Source organism: Dama dama, chromosome 8 (genome assembly GCF_033118175.1).
Source record: "Dama dama isolate Ldn47 chromosome 8, ASM3311817v1, whole genome shotgun sequence".
Taxonomy (NCBI): domain Eukaryota; kingdom Metazoa; phylum Chordata; class Mammalia; order Artiodactyla; family Cervidae; genus Dama; species Dama dama.
In genome coordinates, this window is record NC_083688.1 from 42,705,404 (window position 1) to 42,728,197 (window position 22,794).

The following is a 22,794-nucleotide window of genomic DNA, read 5'->3' on the forward strand; positions in this document are numbered from 1 at the left end:
ATGTGTCATGAACGGAAGTTTTTGGATGAAATTATATAAGACACCTTTATTTAAAAACAACTTTATTCCTGATTTCTTCAAATTAGTGGCCCCTAAACATTAAAAGTCCAAAAAAATCAAAGTGGTTACAGAGTTCCTAAAGAACAATTACTTGAGAATTAAGTAAGAGTTGGGGGATAACCTTTTTATTATTACATAAGTGGGCAAGTACAAATATGATGTTTTATATTTTAAGTGTCTTTTTGCCATTAGATTCTGGAAGGATGCTAAAATTTTCTCTTAAGAGTTGTTAGCCTCAAATAAATCTCAAAAAAATTTCCCAAGTTAGAATAAATCTCAGTTATCCATCCAATTACACATCCTATTTTAAAAAGCTCTAATTTGTAGTGCAACCTAAATGTATTAGGTGTTCCTTATAAAGTTAAATATCAAATCTCAGATGATAGTGCTTGATTCAAAACTTTGAAAAAAAATTTTTTGTTTTAAATTTACACTGTATGTATTCTCTTACCTAGATCTACATTCAATTTAGATTTAACTGATTTCCAGCCATCCTTGTGTGGGATATATTTTCTAAATTTGCTTATATAAATCAACTGCATGAACTGTATGGTTTTACTTAGAGGCATATACACAGTTGCTCAGCATCACATTTGAAAAGTTATTGTCTTTCAAATCACTGAGGAGATGCAAACTTTAAATAAACTAATACTTAGCTGAAGCTCTGAACAGTTTCTTAAGCACAAGTATCAATTTAAATGAAAGTTTTAAGTTCATCAGTTGTGATTACTGTACTTTATGTACATAGCAGGCACTTAAATACATTTTAAAAGCCAAAATATATAATGGCTATATACTGAAAAGCAGTGAAAATTCTAAATTAACTTATTACTTTTATCTACAATATCCTCACCCAAAATGTTGAACTAAATTTGTTCTAGAAAAATTCAAAGTACATGTTTATATATATTCTTTCTGAAAACTAATGCCAGAAATATGCTGATAAGAATTTTTGAGATAAAGCGAATACTTTAATAACATACTAAATAATATTTAATTAGTCATATTAAATCATTAAAGGATTTAAAATATACTACGTTTATTTCCAGATGTACATGATATATTTTCATAACTGATTAAGCAAATGCAATTCACTGAAAGATGACTGTTTAAAACTTGAGAATCCAGCACTAAGAAGAAAGGTTATTAGTGGTAAGAAATCTTCAGAACTACAACTAGGCCAAGAATGATCCTCTGGAAAGAAAAGATTAGCATTTAATTTTCTAAAGAGTTAGCTCCATCATGGGCTATTTTTTTTTAAAGTTTGACAAAACTTATGCTTACCTTTACTCCATGTCCAATATCATCTAGAATTGTATAGTCGATAGGTTTTCTAATATATCGAACTGGTCGTTCAAGGTTGGCTGGAGCAATAATCTTATGTGTCCTTGAAGTGTTTTTATTGGTAGTCAAAATACCAATTTCTCTTCTTGCAACTTTCTCTTTATGAATATCAACGGTCTACAAAACATAAACACAAAAATGTACAGCCCTAATAGCCAGAAAAATAAAAACATAAATACTTAAGAGATTTAATATCATTATTCATATTCTTAACTGCAATTGCGTATTTCTCCTTTTGGGACCAATACTGACTTTCTCCATTTTCAGGCTAAAAGAAGGGTTGAGAAACCCTGGCTGGCAAAACAGATCTGGCCCATCACCCATCTTTTTACAACTGAAAAACTAAGAGTGTTGTTTACATTTTTTAATGGTTAAAAGAAGTCAAACGAAAAATAAGATCTTGACATGTAATTATATGGAATTCAAACATCAGTTTCCATAAACAATTTTACTGAAATACCAGTCATTCTACCTCCTTAATATTTTCACAATACAATGGCAGAGGTGAACAGCTGCAACAGAGACTTTATGACCTGCAAAGCATAAAATATTCATTAGCTGACCCTTTACAGGAAAAGCTTACCAACCTCCAGTTTAAAGCATGCTCATTTTTTCCTTCTCTACTAAGATTTAGCCTAATTAAGAAAGTACCAGCAACTATTAATCTGGTAACATTTAAAGATAACCTATTAGTATAACATCTTTTAGTGTTTAAATAGCTTTTTATTTAAAAAGGCCTAAATACAATGTTAAAAATAAAGTCATCTTTTACAAAGAAATGAGTGTGCTGAGGTAAAGTTGCTTATATTTTATCATGATAAAATGCTAGTAAAATATTTTGTTTTATTAAATGCTCAAAACAGGATATAATTTAGTACGTAACAACAATGTGTTTTTACTCAATTTTCCATTTGCTAATAGAGTTGGTGAATTTCTCCATAAGCACAGGTAATTAATACACTAAAACAGCATTTTTCAAATTGCAATTTGCAATTTAGTGAGATAATGAGCAGCAATTATTTTAAAAGAAAAAGAACAGAACTATCAGACAACATACACACTGTAAGGTACTTTTTTCTTAAAATATTTGTTATGTACATAAATACATACATTAAAGTGTGTACGGATGAAATATAAGATATATTTTTAACTGTGGGTTTCAGTTTTAAAAGTTTCAAACATACTTCACTAAATTGTTTACCTCTTGCCACCATTCATGGCTTAAGCAGGAATTATTGCTGATTCTTCCCCAAACCTACTTCAATTTACCCTTTCTTAAAGAATAGCCAGGTAGTAACACAGAAATGGAAATGAAAGACAATATTATGACATTATTATGTCATATTATGACATTATGACAATATTAAATACAACTTTAGGAAATCTGAACACTGATTACTTATCCTTCTAAACTACATGAAGTCTGAAGGAAACCTGAAACAAATCTGAAGCTCCTTATTTCAAACAAGAGATTTTAAAGGCAACAGACTCTTTAAGTGTATAACTAGTAAATACCTAAGTGAAGCATCAGATCAAACATTGGTGAAGGTAGGAGAGACCTTAGCATTGTAAGTATTTCCTTTTAAGACCAAAATAGGCTTTGAACTTTTTCAGTGCACATTAGAAGAGTTACAAAACCTGCTTTCCTTTTACTCTGGTTGGGGGAGCTATAATAGAAAAAAGAAGTTTGCATGTTAGTGACAATATTGGAATTTATGTATTTTTAAACTCAGAAAAAATAGAAATTAACCACATTTACTTTTGAATAATTTCTAAAGAGTCATTCTGAAATTATTAAAAATATGAGCTAGGAAAATTTTATATTTGTCAGGTATACTTAAAAATAAACTAAAAACACAAAATATGACCATTATTTTTTGTATATAACTGGTCTCTATCGTATCAATAAAGAAAATTTATTAGAGAATGTTATCCTTTCAACATTGTTTTCATTCCGCTTAGCTTTTAAAAATATAATTATCTCATCCAGAAATGAAAATATAAGAATGTAAACCTAACCAACGATAACAGAATTCTAAATTTGAGGCAAACTGGAACTGCAAATTCAAATTTTCCTGCTAGAAATATCGATATGTCTCTGGAGAATGAAGAGGGGGTAACATTTCACTTATTCTTTGCACTAATATATAGTTATATTTTATAACAAACACGTATTTTAAATTCTTTGAAAAAACTGAGACTCTAAAAAGAATGAAAACAATCAGATTAAAGCCAGTGCCTGTAGGCACTTACATCTTACTTATCTATTCTCTTCATGTACACATAAACACACAGCCCAAGCCTGGATAAACCATGACAGGAAGCATAGAAGGAAAGCCAATATGGCAAAAGAAATGATCACAGAACTTTCATAAATAATCCTAAATAAGGGATAGCTGCTATAATCGGGCATAAAATTAGCCTCTCAGTTTAGACTCCTAGAGAAGGCAAAATAGAAATCAGTTACAAGGAAATACATACCCCTTCATTAAGAAAGTGACCATTTGCCCAGCACTAAACTCTTAAAGGAACTAGTTGAAGGAGATGTGAGAAAAATGTTCTTTGTTGTTTCTTATATTAATTCTCATTAAACTTGAAGGCATATTTTAAAACATAATTCTTAATAGTATATTTCTATATTTAGAAAGCCAGAACAGTTTGGTTACACATTCCTAGTTGTCTACTCTAAGACTGCCTACATCTCAGGAAACCAGAGCAGGGTTTAGAAAACACCTCAGATATCTAATACCTACTGGTCCTTAACCATTCTACCAGACAACCCTTAACAACAACTCTTGACACCAACCATTCCTATATACACATCATCTCATCTTTGACCTGACTAAACTTCCAACTTTTTGCTTCTTCAATTCCTTTTCTCTAAATTCCCCCAACACAGTATTTTTGACTAAAATGTGAAAAAAAACTGACCTTAAAATATCTTAATAATTTTGACTCCCTCCATAAACAAAATAATGTTTTAATAAAGCATAATGACAATAAAATTTAAGTACCACACATTTGAAAACCATTATTTTGTAGAGCAAGAACGTCTAAACTAAATCATACATCACAAGACTGGCCCATTGTCTGCTGCTATATGGTGTACAAGCTAAGAATATTTTTTACATTTTTAAACAGTTGCTTAAAAAATACAATACAAAAAATAAAATGAGGCTGAAACCCTCTATGGCCCACAAAGTCAAAAATATTGACTATCTAGCGCTTTACAGAAAAGTCTGCTAATCTTTGTTTACACCATATACTGAATATTTGTTTTAGAAAACATTTCTTCTTATACTATGGAATAATAGAAAAATGGAATAATATTCCATTCTGATGACCATCAAACAGCTTTGACACTCAGTTGACTTTTAAAACAAAGGACTCTACCTGTACATTAAACGTAACAAAAAAATTTTAATCCTTAAGGCAAATGCTTTTAAAAATTATGTATATTTTTCAAAAATTACTCCTTTATTTGCTATAGCTTCCATCAGCCCGTTTCTCCTACTCAACTCCTCATCCAACTACTTGAATATATTCTGTATAAAGTTAACAGCCAGTGCATAGTTGCAGATCCTTTGCTTTTCCAAGTATTGCCCTCTATAGATACTTGACTCCAAATGAAAGTGGCACAACTTATTCTCGAAAGCTGTGACTCAAGCCCCTTATTTCTAGTCTACAAATCTCTGTCCATTCAACTCGCCCATTTTTTATTTACTCCATTCAGTTCAGTTCATCTATCAGACATGTCCAACTCTTTGTGACCCCATGAACTGCAGCACACCAGGCCTCCCAGTCCATCACCAACTCCCAGAGTTTACTCAAACTCGTGTCCATCGAGTTGGTGATGCCATCCAGCCATCTCATCCTCTGTCATCCCCTTCTCCTCTTGCCCCCAATCCCTCCCAGCAACAGGGTCTTTTCCAGTGAGTCAACTCTTCGCATGAGGTGGACGAAGTATTGGAGTTTCAGCAATGAACACCCAGGACTGATCTCCTTTAGGATGGACTGGTTGGATCTCCTTGCAGTCCAAGGGACTCTCAAGAGTATTCTCCAACACCACAGTTCAAAGGCATCAATTTTTTCGTGCTCAGCTTTCTTCACAGTCCAACTCTCACATCCATACATGAACACTGGAAAAACCATAGCCTTGACCAGACAGACCTTTGTTGGCCAAGTAATATCTCTGCTTTTCAATATGCTATCTAGGTTGGTTATAACTTTCCTTCCAAGGAGTAAGCGTCTTTTAATTTCATGGCTGCAGTCACCATCTGCAGTGATTTTGGAGACCAAAAAATAAAGTCTGACACTGTTTCCACTGTCTCCCCATCTATTTCCCATGAGGTGATGGGACCGGATGCCATGATCTTAGTTTTCTGAATGCTGAGCTTTAAGTCAACTTTTTCACTCTCCTCTTTCACTTTCATTGAGAGGCTCTTTAGTTCCTCTTCACTTTCTGCCATAAGGGTGGTGTCATCTGCATATCTGAGGTTATTGATATTTCTCCCGGCAATCTTGATTCCAGCTTGTGCTTTCTCCAGCCCAGCGTTTCTCATGATGTACTCTGCATATAAGTTAAATAAGCAGCATGACAACATACAGCCTTGACGTACTCCTTTTCCATTTGGAACTAGTCTGTTGTTCCATGTCCAGTTCTAACTGTTGCTTCCTGACCTGCATACAGGTTTCTCAAAGGCAGGCCAGGTGGTCTGGTATGCCCATCTCTTTCAGAATTTTCCACATTTATTGTGATCCACACAGTCGAAGGCTTTGGCGTAGTCAATAAAGCAGAAATAGATGTTTTTCTGGAACTCTTTTGCTTTTTTGATGATACAGCGGATATTGGCAATTTGATCTCTGGTTCCTCTGCCTTTTCTAAATCTAGCTTGAACATCTGGAAGTTCTTGGTTCACGTATTGCTGAAGCCTGGCTTGGAGAATTTTGAGCATTACTTTACTAGCATGTTAGATGAGTGCAATTGTGCGCTAGTTTGAGCATTCTTTGGGATTGCCTTTCTTAGGGATTGGAATGAAAACTGACCTTTTCCAGTCCTGTGGCCACTGCTGAAGTTTTCCAAATTTGCTGGCATATTGAGTGCAGCACTTTCACAGCATCTTCTTTCAGGATTTGAAATAGCTCAACTGGAATTCCATCACATCCACTAGCTCTGTTCATAGTGATGCTTTCTAAGGCCCACTTGACTTCACATTCCAGGATGTCTGGCTCTAGGTGAGTGATCATACCATCATGATTATCTGGGTCATGAAGATCTTTTTTGTACAGTTCTTCTGTGTATTCTTGCCACCTCTTCTTAATATCTTCTGCTTCTGTTAGGTCCATACCATTTCTGTCCTTTATTGAGCCCATCTTTGCATGAAAAGTTCCCTTGGTATCTCTAATTTTCTTGAAGAGATCTCTAGTCTTTCCCATTTTGTTGTTTTCCTCTATTTCTTTGCATTGATCACTGAGGAAGGCTTTCTTATCTCTCCTGGCTATTCTTTGGAACTCTGCATTCAAATGGGAATGTCTTTCCTTTTCTCCTTTGCTTTTGGCTTCTCTTCTTTTCACAGCTATTTGTAAGGCCTCCTCAGACAGCCATTTTGCCTTTTTGCATTTCTTTTCTATGGTGATGGTCTTGATCCCTGTCACCTGTACAATGTCACGACCCTCCATCCATAGTTCATCAGGCACTCTGTCAGTCAGATCTAGTCCCTTAAATCTATTTCTCACTTCGACTGTATAGTCATAAGGGATTTGATTTAGGTCATACCTGAATGGTTTAGTGGTTTTCCCTACTTTCTTCAATTTAAGTCTGAATTTGGCAATAAGGAGTTCATGATCTGAGCCACAGTCAGCTCCCAGTCTTGTTTTTGCTCACTGTATAGAGCTTCTCCATCTTTGGCTGCAAAGAATATAATCAATCTGATTTCAGTATTGACCATCTGGTGATGTCCATGTGTAGAGTCTTCTCTTGTGTTGTTGGAAGAGGGTGTTTGCTATGACCAGTGTGTTCTCTTGGCAAAACTCTATTAGCCTTTGCCCTGATTCATTCTGTACTCCAAGGCCAAATTTGCCTGTTACTCCAGGTGTTTCTTGACTTTCTACTTTTGCATTCCAGTCCCCTATAATGAAAAGGACATCTTTTTTGGGTGTTAGTTCTAAAAGGTCTTGTAGGTCTTCATAGAACCCTTCAACTTCAGCTTCTTCAGTGTTACTGGTTGGGGCATATGCTTGGATTACCATGATATTGAATGGTTTGCCTTAGAAACGAACAGAGATCATTCTGTCATTTTTGAGATTGCATCCAAGTACTGCATTTCAGATTCTCTTGTTGACCATATCCATTTGACTAGCTTTAAAAGATATTAATTAGACCTATTATTTAAATCATAGAGATTTATGTGAAACTCAAAAAGAAAAAGTTCTTATTAGCTAAATACATATTCTTACAGTTTATTAATAACTTAATCACTTTCGTCCTTAAGGTTGCCACACTTTTCTACCAAAGAATTACAGAATTCCAATCAGAATACAAATAATTACTTTTGTTGTCATTTTCTTATTGTCATCATCTATCCACACCATCTCGCCTATTTTCTCTTGCAAACTAATAAAAAGTTGTCGCTCCTTTTTAGGAACTCTAACATATTAATTTCTCTTTGGCATTTGCACTTTTCTTCTTAATTTCTTTTCTGGGTTCTTTGCCCAAATTTCAACTATGCAGAAAGGTTAAGACTCTGATGTATAAATCCCAAAATTTTATATTAAGATTAGCGATTTGTCAACATCCCTTTTTCTATAGGAAACCAAGTTCATATATTTCATCATTTAAAATGCCACTGACTATTTCCTCCAGGAGGTCCCTTCAGAATAAAATTTACCTCTCTCTCATTAAAACTCACCAATACTTTTTTTTTGAAGTCTAAGACACATAGCAATACAACAAGCAATGAATTATATGTTGTCTACAGAAGTTTATATGGAATGTGAAAAAACCCTTACAATGGCAAATTCAGATTTAAGATTGCATACTATTAAATAACAAGAAAACCCTCTGAATGGTCTGATGAATTTAACAGAAATATAAGGTAGACTTTACATAAGTGATTTGATTAGGTGGAATACATTCAATTTAATTACATAAATTAAACATCAGACTTTGAAAAACTGATGGACTGGTCAATTTCAGAAGAGTTCTGAACTCTTAAGATATACAAAAGAAGATAATATGCACATTTTAAAACTCTTTCTATTCCAGAAGAGTTCTAATCATTTAGTTCTAAAGAGTACTGAATGCCAAAGTTATGCAAATGACAAAGTGCTAAAGTAGAAATGCTACAAAGATCTCAAAAAGAAGATCAAAATCTTTTGTTAGTATTTTTAAAAATGTATTTTGAAATTATAAACTGTTTTTCACCACAGTAATATTTTAAATGGTCCCTAAATATAGGAATGGTTATGAAAACTATGATATAGATATGCAACATTATTGAGGCATTGAAAATGTTTATGAAGAGCTTATAACATCAAGGAAAGATGTTTGCTATAATGGTAAGCTAAAAGAGCAGAGTTCAAAATTCCATCCATACAATAATTCCAGTTAAGTTTTAAATAAAAATTATTTAGAAAAAAAAGAATATTGGACAAAATATACCAAAATATTAACAGGAAAAGTTTGAGTAGTGGGGAAAGGGTTTGTTTTTCTACTTTTTTCTTTTCTATATATTCATGACATTTATAATGGAAAAAGTATTACATTTATTTTTTCTAAGTTCTATACAAAGATAATTTTATAAGGTCACATATTAATCTTTACATTACTGAGGTAATAGAAAAAAGCATTTAAAGAAATCATCAAGCTACCACATTTAAAATGTAAAATTCAGTAAAAATTGGAAGAAACCAGGCAAAATTTCAATCTCGAGGCTGATTTGATTATTTTAACTTGACAACTGAGGTTTTGTTTTTTTTTTAACAACTGAGTTTTAATGAAACCATTAAGGTTTTCTTCTCTATCAAAATCACAGAGAAGATAATCATGAGACAAAAAAAGATGGAAACAAAAAAACAACCTAACACTGAGTTTGTATCTTCCAAATCATACATGTGAGTAAAGTCACACAATAAAGGCTGCCAGCACTACAGACTCCATCTGTTTATTATGTGTTCCTCATGGACAAAATAGGAAAACAGTGTGGTCTCACTTGTGAAATATGATTGATTGAAGACTCCATCCTTCGTAGTTGGGATGCCTGGATATCCAGCATCTGCAGGACATTGTTGGCCAAGGTATTGATCAGATAGGCAACACTTGCTAAGGACTGGGTGGTGTAGGCTTTGGTTTCTTCTAGGGCTCGCTGCTTATCCGCTGACTAGAAGAACAAACAAACAATCATTACTTCGAAGATAACCCATTCTATCAATCTAATCTTCAAAAACACTCACCCAAATCATTATGTTGCTGAATCTACATGCACTAATTTAAAATGCTTTGAAAACCAATTATCAGTATTCATGTAACCCCAACAACTACATTATTGACTTGAGTTCATTAATGTTTTCATGTTGAATAGATACATCTTTGCATAGATGCAAATAAAATCCTGAAGCCACTGTTTACAAATGAGGTCTGATGGATATTTTGAAAAATGGCAGCAAGCACAAAAACAGCCTCTCATGGCTGCTGCTTGGAAAGGTAGCACCTGTTTGAAAGCATAAATTCCGGTGCACATTTTTCTACGCTCCTGAGATATCCCTTTCCTTTCACTCTAACATATACAATGTGACTATAAAGTAATGGTCTGATAATAGTTATAATAACAAAATAAGAATGATAATGATAAAATGCTAAAGTATAAGACAGTAATAATTGTGATAATGATAAAATAAAAATAGTAAAAGGATCCTTTCTTCCCAAGCATCTTAAGTTATAACCCTATGGAACATAAATAGCATTATATCATAAATCCTACTTGATAAACAGAAACTACACAGTAAAAAAGTGGTGAACTGATTATTTCCAAGATCACAAAGCAAAGCAACAGTAAGGTTACATATTCTATGCTGCAACTGCCAAATACCATTTTCCTGCCCTAGTTCTATACAAAGACGCTATGGTTCAGTGGAAAGGACATAAGACTCTGAATAAAAATTCTTTTACCTTCATGTCAGTTCTACTACTATAGTATGTCATATTCTAAGTAGTTCTGAACATAAAATAGGATAATGACTATAAAACCACTTTCCAAAACTATACATCATTTAATCTAACAACTGTCATTCCATCTTTGAGTAGTCATCAAGCGTTCAAAATCCACTACGTTCCGCTCTGCCTTCTGCCGCACAATATAGGACTCAGAATCAGGAAACCTAGACAATAATTTCTTCCAGAGGGAGCAAAATTCTTTTGAAGAAGCAGTAGTTAAAATAAATCAAATAATAATGCTTTAACATGAAAGGAGTTAAGAATCACTGTATTGATTTTTTTTTCTAACCTCTAGTAATCTCAGTTTTATTAACACTTTAAATTTACAAGAGTTGAAACCAAATCTGGTTCAAGATAAATACTTGTTTAAAAACATCATATAGATTTCCAGATTGTTGTCGATGTTCAGTCACTAAGTTGTGTCCGACTCTTGGTGATCTCAGGAACTGCAGCATGCCAGGCTTCCCACCCCTTCACTATCTCCTGTAGTTTGCGCAATTCATGTCCATTGAGTCGGTGATGCTATCCTAAATATCTCATCCTCTGTTGTCCCCTTCTTTTGCCTTCAACGTTTCCCAGGGTCTTTTCCAATGAGTCAGCCCTTCGCATCAGGTGGCCAAAGTATTGAAACTTTAGCACTAGTCCTTCCAGTGAATATTCAGGGTTGATTTCCTTTAGGATTGATGAGTTTGATCTCCTTGTAGTCCGAGGGACTCTCAAAAGTCTTCTCCAGCACCACAACTCAAAAGCATCAAAAAATTTCCAGATTATGGTAGCATATATAAGGAATTTGTAAGTCACTGGTCCATCCTAACAAGTAAAAATCTGAACAGACTTAAAAATCAACAACTTTTGACTTCAAAGTAGAAAATAGCTAAGCCAGTAACACTTTTCAGATATTACTCTAAATCAGAGTATTTATTACAGAGAATAACTAGAAATTAAAAATTTTTTTAAATTTATTTGTTAGCAGACTTCAAATGATTGAGGGGAGGGATGGATATTTGGAAGATACTTTCCAGGCAACCTTTTTTATATAGGTAGCTTTTGAGATTTTTTTGAAAAGCAAATAGTATTAATGTAATTCAACCCTCAAATCACTTGATGCTATGCCTTTATTCCTAGCATGTATGCAAAAACCATGTGGCTAACTGTTGAATCAAAGATATGAGAGGCCGTTCCATATTAGATGAGTTTCATGTATGTCTACTTTTCTATGGAAGATTTCTTTTCCATGGAAGATTCCTTGTTGCTTTTAATATTTTTTTCTTCATCTTTAATTTTTGTCACTTTGATTAATGTGTGTCTCAGCAAGTTCCTCCTTGAGTTTATCCTGTTTGGGATTCTCTGGGCTTCCTGGACTTGAGTGCTTCCTTTCTCACGTTAGGGAAGTTTTCAGCTATAATATCTTCAAATATTTTCTCAGGCTCTTTCTCTTCTCCTTCTGGAACCCTGCATTATAATGCAGATGTTGTTGCATTATAATATATATAAATCCCAGAGGTCTCTGAGATTGTCCTAATTTCTTCTAATTCTTTTTTCTTTATTCTGTTCTGTGGCAGTGATTTCCATCACTTTTGTCTTCCAGATCACTTATTCAATTACTCTGCCTTAGTTATTCTGCTACTGATTCCTTCTAATCTATTTTTCGCACTTCCCCAGTATCTCAGTGGTGAAGAATTTGCCTGCAATGCAGGAGATGTGGCTTCAACACCTGGGTAGAGAAAATTCCCTGGAGAAGGAAATGGTAACCCACTCCAGTATTCTTGCCTGGGAAATTCCATAGAAGAGGAGCCTGGAAGGCTACATACAGTCTATGGGGGGGTCGCAAAGAGTTGGACATGACTTAGGAAGTAAACAACAACAAATTTTATAAGAGCTGATATTCTAAGTTTGAGAATTTTGTGCTTGCTTCAGCAGCACATATATTAAGCTTGAGATTTTTTTCCTATAAAGTTAAGTGTTCAATAAAAACTGGAATAAATTCAAATAGAATCTATTCCAATAAAAGTGATATAAAAGTTGCTACTTTAACCTAGAAGCCGTATAAATGACATCTTATTTTACATAAAAGCACTATAACCGAGGTTATTTTGTAATTATTAAAAAACAATTTCTCATAAGTAAACATCTGTGATGGTATTCTTATCTTTTGCTAGAAGCAAATTTAATTTTCAGAGTTACAGTTTGTGCATTAAAGGCACTATATAGCACCTCAACCCATTTATCTGATATTCCTACTTAGATGGGATTTAGTTCCTGGAAAAAAGAAGAAATTTAGATAAAGGGAAAAAAATCATAGGTTTATAGAGGAATATTATAATGTATGCTATGTTTAGTACAAACAGTGCTATAAGAAAAGATTTTTACATAGAATAAAGTGACCTATTGCCAAGATCCATTCTAGGCGATGATTAATCCTTCCTACTGGGTTATTTCTTCACTTTGCCTCATGATACTGATTTCTTATCTCTTCACAGAGATAAGAAAATCTTTATTCCCAAGGACTGTCTTCAGGCTGCTCTTCTTGCTGTACCTGCAACCCTTAGAAAGAAGTTTCATTCCTTCCTAAGCTATCACTTCCAAGCACAGAATTTTTAAATCTATTTACATCTTACCTTCCATCTCTCCCAAACTTGTATTTCTATTTACATGGCACCTCACATCATATAATGCACCATATTAGTGTTTATCTATAACTCATCACCTGCCCCCAAACTACTACTTCCTACATCTCTTCACAACACCGTTACTCCATCACCTCGAGTGTTTTCCAAGTCTCTGCATCCTACACCTTAACAGTTGTCATGGTACTTACTTTCCATCTGTGCCCTACATTCTTCCCTTTCCTTCAACTGTTCCTGCCTACATTCTACTTTAGGCCCTCATCATCTCTTGCCAGGACTGCTATACCTGTTTCCAGGGATCTTAAACATGGTCCTGCAGATTCATCTTTCTAAATCAGTTCTGAAGCCCCCAGAGCTTCATCTTAACTACTTACATAAAAGCTCCTTTACTTTTCATTTACAGTCTTCCTTAATATGGCCTAGAATTTATCTTCCATTCAACCCTACTAGAACCTTAAATTACAGTTGACTTATGGTTCTCAAAACAGACTTTGGTTTCTTACCTTTGTGCCTCTGCCTATTTTTTTCACTTGTAACCCATCAACTTCACCAACAACTCATTCCCTACCTTATCTTCCCAGACTGTGATACTCATCATTTCTCACTGATAACAAAATATGGGAATTATCAGATTTACAGCACATACTTTATACTATGTGTGTGTTTCATTGACCCAAACTCCCACACTCCCCCATGTGGGAAGACCTTGAAGGTGGTATTATGCCTTACACATCTTTGCATCATATTACATACAGGAGTTACATATTATCTGTTGAAGTGTATCCACCAAAATGTTCCAAAGAATCAAAGCTACTTTTATCACCCAAGTGATTTCTTTGATCTCCAGAAGCTCTGGCACCATCCATGGTACTCATGACTTACTAGTAAATTCAAACGTTTTTTTCAATTTGATGTTCTGGGATGGACACTGAGAAATATGAAGACTAAGAACCTTACATCTATCTGCTAGAGCAGCTCAAGACTGTAGTATTATTATACTAGATTACTACTATTATTTATTTTTCTTCACTTCCACAAAAAGGACAACAGATTTAGTATATTTAAACATGTAGATAATGGGCAGGATAAGAATGGTAATACTTAAGGTAAATGAGTATGGACATGCAGGCAAGGATTCTCCTCTACAGATCTACTGTCTTTCCTTCTCTTCTCCAGCAGGAAACCTCTCACTCACTCTAGTCCAGTCTACCACACTACCTGAAAAATATGTAATTATTTTGGTTCTGGGTATAAATTATTACATTAGGTAAAGTACAGGTACTTAGTTCTCATTTAATCGGCTATCTTACCTAAAGTAAGATAGCCACAATTAATTCATCAGTTCATTTCAATAAATTCTTGTAGACTGAATGTTACAGGACAGACATCATACTACATACTAGAATATGAAAATGAGGCTCATTCTCTGCACTCTAGAAAGTTTCAGTCCAATACAGAGAAAGGCATATAAACAGAAAATGTTAATGCAGAATGGTCAGGAATATCAATGGTATCCAAGAAGGAACACTTAGATGACCATCCAAGTAGAGTCTCAAAGAAGAGTCAATTCTGCCAAGCAGGAGTGAGAGAAATTACTCCAGGTAAAGCAAACAGCCTAAATAAACGCACAGAGGCATGAAAAAGATTCTTGAATCCAGAACACATGTAAGTTTGGTATTATTAACATATGATTAGCTCACTACTGTATTATTAACATATGATTAGTTCACTACTGTCCCTACTTTTGGAGAAGGAAATGGCAACCCACTCCAGTATCCTTGCCTGGAAAATCTCATGGACAGAGGAGCCTGGTGGGCTGCAATCCATGGGGTTGCAAAGAGTCTGGCATGACTGAGCGACTAACATGTACACGTACATCCCTACTTTAAGACTAAGACATGTGCTGAAATTTAAGGTTAGTATAGTAATGAACTGTTAGTATAGTAGTGAACCTTTATCTGACAAAATTACTAAGAAATTATAATATCACACATATAATTAACCCCCAGTAAAGTTATGGCTAGATCTGATAGAGAGCCTGATGAACTACGGACAGAGGTTCGTGACATTGTACAGGAGACAGGGATCAAGACCATCCCCACGGAAAAGAATATGCAAAAAGGCAAAATGATTGTCTGAGGAGGCCTTACAAATAGCTGTGAAAAGAAGAGAAGCAAAAGCAAAGGAGAAAAGGAAAGACATTCCCATTTGAATGCAGAGTTCCAAAGAATAGCAAGCAGAGATAAGAAAGCCTTCCTCAGTGATCAATGCAAAGAAATAGAGGAAAACAACAGAATGGGAAAGTCTAGAGATCTCAAGAAAATTAGAGATACCAAGGGAACTTTTCATGCAAAGATGGGCTCAATAAAGGACAGAAATGGTATGGACCTAACAGAAGCAGAAGATATTAAGAAGAGGTGGCAAGAATACACAGAAGAACTGTACAAAAAAGATCTTCACGACCCAGATAATCATGATGGTGTGATCACTCATCTAGGGCCAGACATCCTGGAATGTGAAGTCAAGTGGGCCTTAGAAAACATCACTACAAACAAAGCTAGTGGATGTGATGGAATTCCAGTTGAGCTATTTCAAATCCTGAAAGATGATGCTGTGAAAGTGCTGCACTCAATATGCCAGCAAATTTGGAAAACTTCAGCAGTGGCCACAGGACTGGAAAAGGTCAGTTTTCATTCCAATCCCTAAGAAAGGCAATGCCAAAGAATGCTCAAACTACCACACAACTGCACTCACCTCACACGCTAGTAAAGTAATGCTCAAAATTCTCCAAGCCAGGCTTCAGCAATACGTGAACCGAGAACTTCCAGATGTTTAAGCTGGTTTTAGAAAAGGCAGAGGAACCAGAGATCAAATTGCCAATATCCACTGGATCATCGAAAAAGCAAGAGAGTTCCAGAAGAAACATATATTTCTGACTACGCCAAAGCCTTCGACTGTGTGGATCACAATAAATGTGGAAAATTCTGAAAGAGATGGGCATACCAGACCACCTGGCCTGCCTCTTGAGAAACCTATATGCAGGTCAGGAAGCAACAGTTAGAACTGGACATGGAACAACAGACTGGTTCCAAACAGGAAAAGGAGTACGTCAAGGCTGTATATTGTCACCCTGCTTATTTAACTTATTATATGCAGAGTACATCAAGAGAAACGCTGGGCTGGAAGAAGCACAAGCTGGAATCAAGATTGCCGGGAGAAATACCAATAACCTCAGATATGCACATGACATCACCCTTTTGGCAGAAAGTGAAGAGGAACTAAAAAGTCTTTTTTTTTTTTTTTTTTTTCAATTAGCAATAATCGCGCCTCGGATAAACCTCATTGGCTACGATACTGCCACTGCGCAAAGCCTAAAAAGTCTCCTGATGAAAGTAAAAGAGGAGAGTGAAAAAGTTGGCTTAAAGCTTAACATTCATGGGAAATAGCTGGGGAAACAGTGGAAACAGTGTCAGACTTTATTTTTTGGTCTCCAAAATCACTGCAGATGGTGACTGCAGCCATGAAATTAAAAGACGCTTACTCCTTGGAAGGAAAGTTATGACCAACCTAGACAGCATATTAAAAAGCAGAGACATTACTTGTCAACAAAGGTCCGTCTAGTCAAGGCTATGGTTTTTCCAGTGGTCATGTATGGATGTGAGAGTTGGACTGTGAAGAAAGCTGAGCACCGAAAAATTGATGCTTTTGAACTGTGGTGTTGGAGAAGACTCTCAAGAGTCCCTTGGACCGCAAGGAGATCCAACCAGTCCATCCTAAAGGAGATAAGTCCTGGGTGTTCATTGGAAGGACTAATGCTAAAGCTGAAACTCCAATACTTTGGCTAACTCATGTGAAGAGTTGACTCGTTGGAAAAGACCCTGATGCTGGGAGGGATTGGGGGCAGGAGAAGAAGCGGACGACAGAGGATGAGATGGCTGGATGGCATCACCAACTCGATGGGCATGAGTTTGAGTAAACTCCAGCAGTTGGTGATGGACACGGAGGCCTGGCGTCCTGCAATTCATGGTGTCGCAAAGAGTCGGACACGACTGAGCGACTGAACTGAACTGAAAGTTATGGCAGAGTCATAGCACCTGACTCAATAATGGTCTGAGGAGAGGGGAATATTCTTAAGATTACCTATTTACTGAGCTTTCAGGTCTGCACTCCAAGAAATCATGTAACTAAACCAAATTGGAAAGAAATGTTCCATTACTCAATTTAACTGAGACTAAAGAGGCAGCTTCTAAAATATATGCCAATCATTACATGTAAGCGGAAAATGTTTGCCAAAAAACCACACAGAATACTACAAATGTACTCTTACGCCTTAAGAATTGTTCAAATATTAATTTCTATGATACCTAAGGGAGAATGGGTATTTTCCTTCAACCCTTTTTGCCTCTTCCACGTTTCCTTTCTCATTAGATCATTTATCTCTGCATTTGCTTCCAGACTCGTAGAGAATGCAGTCTATAAAAAAAGTATGGCATTCAAACTAGAATGAGTTATGCAAGTCGTAGTGAAAAAGCATAATTAGACAAACATGCACAACTCACCAAGGAAAGAACACAAGACAAACACAAACATGGGAAAACATTCAGCCACACAAGTGATAGGGAAAAAAATGACACAATAAAGCACCATTTTTACCAAGTAATTAACAAGAAAAAAGTTTCAAAGAACATATCTGCATGGCCTTAAATTTGCTTTGTGGTTATTTTGCTTTGGTGATGAAGAAAGAAAAGCATATGCCAAGAATGCCAAACACTCTTACGAAAGGAAAAGAAAAAAATACTGCACTTGCTAGCAGACTGCAGAAATCAAGAGAAGGGACTATTTCAAGAGGAAGACACAGCCACACTACTGAGAAGACAGGAAAGACGAGGTCAGAAAAGCATCCAATAAATAGCTGTGGCAATGTGGAATTGCTTGATGAATTTTTAAAAAGCATTTTCAGCTGAGTAGTAGCATAGAAATCAGATCAGAATTATTTTAAGAACTGAAGAAAGCATATATAGATAACTCTTTGTATGTTGGCCATATAACAAATTAAAGAAATGGAACCAGTGCTTAAAAAGAATAGAGTGGTAGAGAAAGGTTTTCACCAGGAGATATCGGTTTACATGCAGAGATAAATGATCCAATGAGAAAGGAAAGGTGAAAGATGCAAAAAGTGTTCAAGGAAAAAAACAAAATATTTCAGAAGGGGAGAGTTCAACTGGAGTGACTAGAGGAGAACAGTTCTTTTGGAAACTGCCCTTTTTGGAAAAAAGGAAAAGGAGAAAGTTGCTGCAGCTGTGAAAAGGTTCATAGATTTTAAGGTGGAAAGATGAAGATTTAGCCTAGTTTTAATCTCTGAAGTACGAGGCATGGCAATATATAAAACTGAAGAGGACAAAGAGACAGAAGAAGATGTGACAGTTATCTCAGAAAGTGAAAAACACGCAGGATTAACTGAGATCCTATATGCCAAGAATTTAGCACAGAACTTGGCATAACAGAAGAGCTCAATAAATGATGGCCCTTTTATCTGATCTGATCTCTAGATGGAGGAAACCTTTTACATATACAGCCATGGTCAGAAAGGACAACTATGATCTTTCAAACTGCAATATCATAAAACTTTTAATATAATATAATAAAGCTTCAAAATATAAACAAGCAAATAAAAAACCAGCACCCAACAGGGTAAAAAAACATGTAAATTTAAATACATAAATTTAAGACAGAAAATTTAAAACCCACTCTGTAAATGATAGTTATTATACTGAAAACACAAGCCATGCCACAAAGTGGGTTAAAAAATTTACAAAATGTATTTGATAAAGAACTGGTAACCAAAATACACAAGGAACTCTTAAAATTCAACAATAAGCAAAGTTTTCTAATGGGCCAAAGAACTGAAGAGATACCTCACCAAAGAAGATAGAATGTAAATAACCATATGAAAAGATTTAACATTATATGTCATGAGGGACTTGCAAGTTAAAAACAAGACACCACTACACACCTACTGTGTTCAGTCACTCAGTCATGTCTGGCTCTACGCGACCCAATGGACTATAGCCCATCAGGGTCCTCTGTCTATGGAATTTTGCAGGCAAGAATACTGGAATGGGTTGCCATTTTCTTCTCCAGGGGATCTTCCCAATACAAGGATCAAACCTGCGTCTCTTGCAGCAGAACAAAAACTCTCACTCATCGGTAGTGGGAATGCAGAACATCCACTTTGGAAGACAGTTTCTTACAGAATCAAATATACTCTTACCATACGATGCAGTAAGCATGCTCATCAGTATATACTCACATGAGCTGAAAATTTTTGTACAAATTTTATACAAGGATGGAGGCTTCCCTGGTGGCTTAGACAGTAAGGAATCTGTCTACAACGTAGGAGACCCAGGTTTGATCCCTGGGTGGGGAAGATCCTTTTACCATAGGATTCAGCACTTGGTATTTTCCCAAAGGAGTTGGAAAATATGGCCACTCAAAAACCTATACACAGATGCTTATAGTAGCTTTATTCATTATTGCCAAAGCTTAAAAGCAACCAAGATGAATGGACAAATAAACTGTGATACAAATAACTGAACACTGTCTAGCACTAAAATGCAAATGAGGTATCAAGCCACGAAAAGACATGAAGGAATCATAAATGCGTATTACTGAGTGAAAGAAACCAATCTAAAAATGCTACATACTGTATGAGTCTAACTATATGGCATTCTAGAAAAGGCAAAATTATGGAGATGGTTAAAAAAGATCAGTGGTTGCCAGGAGTTTGCAGAAAGGGACAAGGGATAAATAGGTGTAACTCTGGAGATTCTTAGGGTAGTGAAACTATTCTGTATAGTACTGCAATGGTGGGTATGTGTCACTTTACATTTACCAAAACTCACAGAATGTGCAAAACCAAAAGTAAGCCCTAATGTAAATGACAGACTTTATTTAGTAATTACAATATTGGTTCAGCTGTAATAATGTACCACACTAATGCAAAATGTTAATAAAAGGGGCAAGTTGGGGAGGAGTTTAGGGAGATATGAGAACTCTCTAAAACTGGTCTAAAACAAACAAGGTTCTTATAAGACAGCTCTAACCAGCTACATTCTGCTCTACTTATTAAGCCCACGGCGGGGGTGGGGGGGGGGCCTCCAAACTCTAGAAGTACTAGAGCATCCCAATATAGCCTCCTCGCTTTGCTCCACGCTTCAGTGGGATTTAATCTTCAGACTTTCCTCAAGAAAAGTCAGGCAACAATTTCCACACCTACTCCTGTATCATGTCCAGTTCCGACTACAGTCATCACCTACCCATTTCTCTCCTGGTGCGCAGCTCAAGCATTTCTACAGATGAACAAGCCTCAAACTGGACATGAGATCTCAATCCTCCTTTTCCATAAAAAACCTCAATCTCTATGACTGATTTTCATAACCTCTCCTGATTTACTTGAAGATGAGGGAGAAGCACAGCACTTCTACAAACCCTCTGATAAGAAATCTTCAATCATTTACATACACATATGTATGTAATACACATTCATCTACACACACATATGAAAATGAATGGGTATATATCCACATGTATGTACATTTATGGATATACAGAGAATAAAGGAATAAAAAGCAGTCTCATCCTTCAGAAGGTCCAATACAAGCAATCTAACATTCTTTTTTAAAATATGGAGGTAACTGTTAAATATTTTCCTCACCTTTGGAGCCTGAACTATAACATGAAGACAACAACAAAAAAGCCTCATTTAATATCCAGTTACATAAATAATTAGAAACCATGTAAAATGCCCAACAACAGAGAAAGAGTTAAATAAACTTGCACAACTATCATATTAAAAACTGCTTATGAACAATATTTATGTTGGAAAGAAGAATGGAAAACTAATTAAAATAAAATTCTAAATGATGTACCCACAACAACAAATTTGATTATAATGCAACTATCTCCAGACAGCTGCAACATGGTCTTGAATTGTATAAACTGTAAAAAAATTTAAACTTTTAATTTTTAAACTTTATAGCACTCATTGGTCAGGTTTTACTGTATCTCAACTGTGTAAAGTGGTGTTATATAGTTTCATATATGTTTATGTATATAAAACTATGTATTATTTATTAATAGACATTAAAAGGAAATATGTAATTATGTATTATATATTAGTTACTAGAAGGAAATAAATGCTTTACCGGTATTGAAACTACAGATAATTTTATTCTTTCTACTTCTCCGTTTTCTGTTATGTATTCCTCTTACAACTAAAAGTATTTTTTCAGTAATCATCTTCTACGCTTACATGAAAACAAGACCAACACTGTCACATTCTGGATCATGCCACATTACCTTTATCCTCATATGTATCTTTTAGTACAAAGTTAAGTCTTTGCCACAATTATGCAACTGAAGTAGCTGAGCTACTGCCACCATAACTGAGGTCCCAGGAACTATGTCATTCAGGGCCCAGCATACAAATAAACTAGAAACATATCACCATGTTGATCAACTGCAGAGCTCTTTTCTTTCCAAACTGATCTGATGCAAGTAGAACACACCAGAAACATTTCCTCTAAACAACAAAAACTTATTTTGAATTACATCTCCTAAAACTTCATGAAGGACCACAAAAGAAGTAATACTTTTTCACTGGCCTCCTCAGTAATATAGCAGAATCCCTCAAATTCTGCATTCATGTGGGGAATTCAGTTTGTGGCAGTTGACTCCCATTCTCCTTCCACCTTACCCACGCTACAGGTGTGAACGCGTGACCCAAGCACACCTAAAGTTCACCAATCCTTTGGACACTGACTGATCTAGGGGGCACTGATTCAAGTTAAGCCAATAAGATTCTCTGGAACTTTTCTAACAGACTGGAAAACATTATTTAGCAAAGGTTGCTGTGGTGGCCACAGAGACACATGTTCCGATTTCCCTTCAAGAGACCATGCTTTAGGGAGCCCAGCTGACTGACAGTCACCAGCTGCACCTTTAGAGATGGTGCTCATGCTGAGCGACACTTCTAAGAAATGTGCTATCGCTGAATAATAAAGTAGAGATCATACTTGAAAGTATTTACCCTGATTTTGATCCTTACTGGTATTTTGTATATGATATCACAAGAGCCAAGAGAGACAATCCCTTTGTTGGGTCAACATTTTCAACTCGGAAGTAACCTGATCTTGGAGGCTTGCCTTTAAATACTGGTACAGGCTCTGGTTTCTCAAGAGAGCTTTCTTTTCTTCTTGCTGGGCTCATCATCTGGTGCTTCTTACCTAGGCCCTATGCTGAGCCCAATTCTATGATCCCTAGGCAAATTCCCTTTTTACTATGAATCAGATTATCCCTAGTATTGATTTCTCCTTTATACCTCTCTTGCTGAACTGCTACTTTGGCCTGTTCATACCTCTCTATTATACCATCTCTGTCTTCCATCGGTTGTAGTGTTCTAATTTTTCTCACTTCATATTTACAGCTCTTCAACTGCCCTAACCTAAAAACCACTAAATTTGTTTCCCCTCATTATATCCCATTATCACTTTC

General features: G+C 35.6%; 1 protein-coding gene and 1 pseudogene across 7 annotated transcripts in view; both read right to left on the reverse strand.

Moving 5' to 3' along the window:
- Positions 1-22,794, reverse strand: part of ABI2 (abl interactor 2) — a 104,380-nt gene that overhangs the window by 45,698 nt on the left and 35,888 nt on the right. For all 7 annotated transcript variants that reach the window (XM_061148964.1, XM_061148960.1, XM_061148962.1 and 4 more), the window contains exons 2-3: positions 9,615-9,782; positions 1,345-1,521 (exon numbers count right to left, since the gene is read on the reverse strand). In XM_061148964.1, the coding sequence (XP_061004947.1) occupies positions 1,345-1,521; positions 9,615-9,782 (345 nt within the window). The remainder of the gene's footprint in view (positions 1-1,344; positions 1,522-9,614; positions 9,783-22,794) is intronic.
- LOC133061081 (U4 spliceosomal RNA) lies at positions 16,495-16,614 on the reverse strand (annotated as a pseudogene).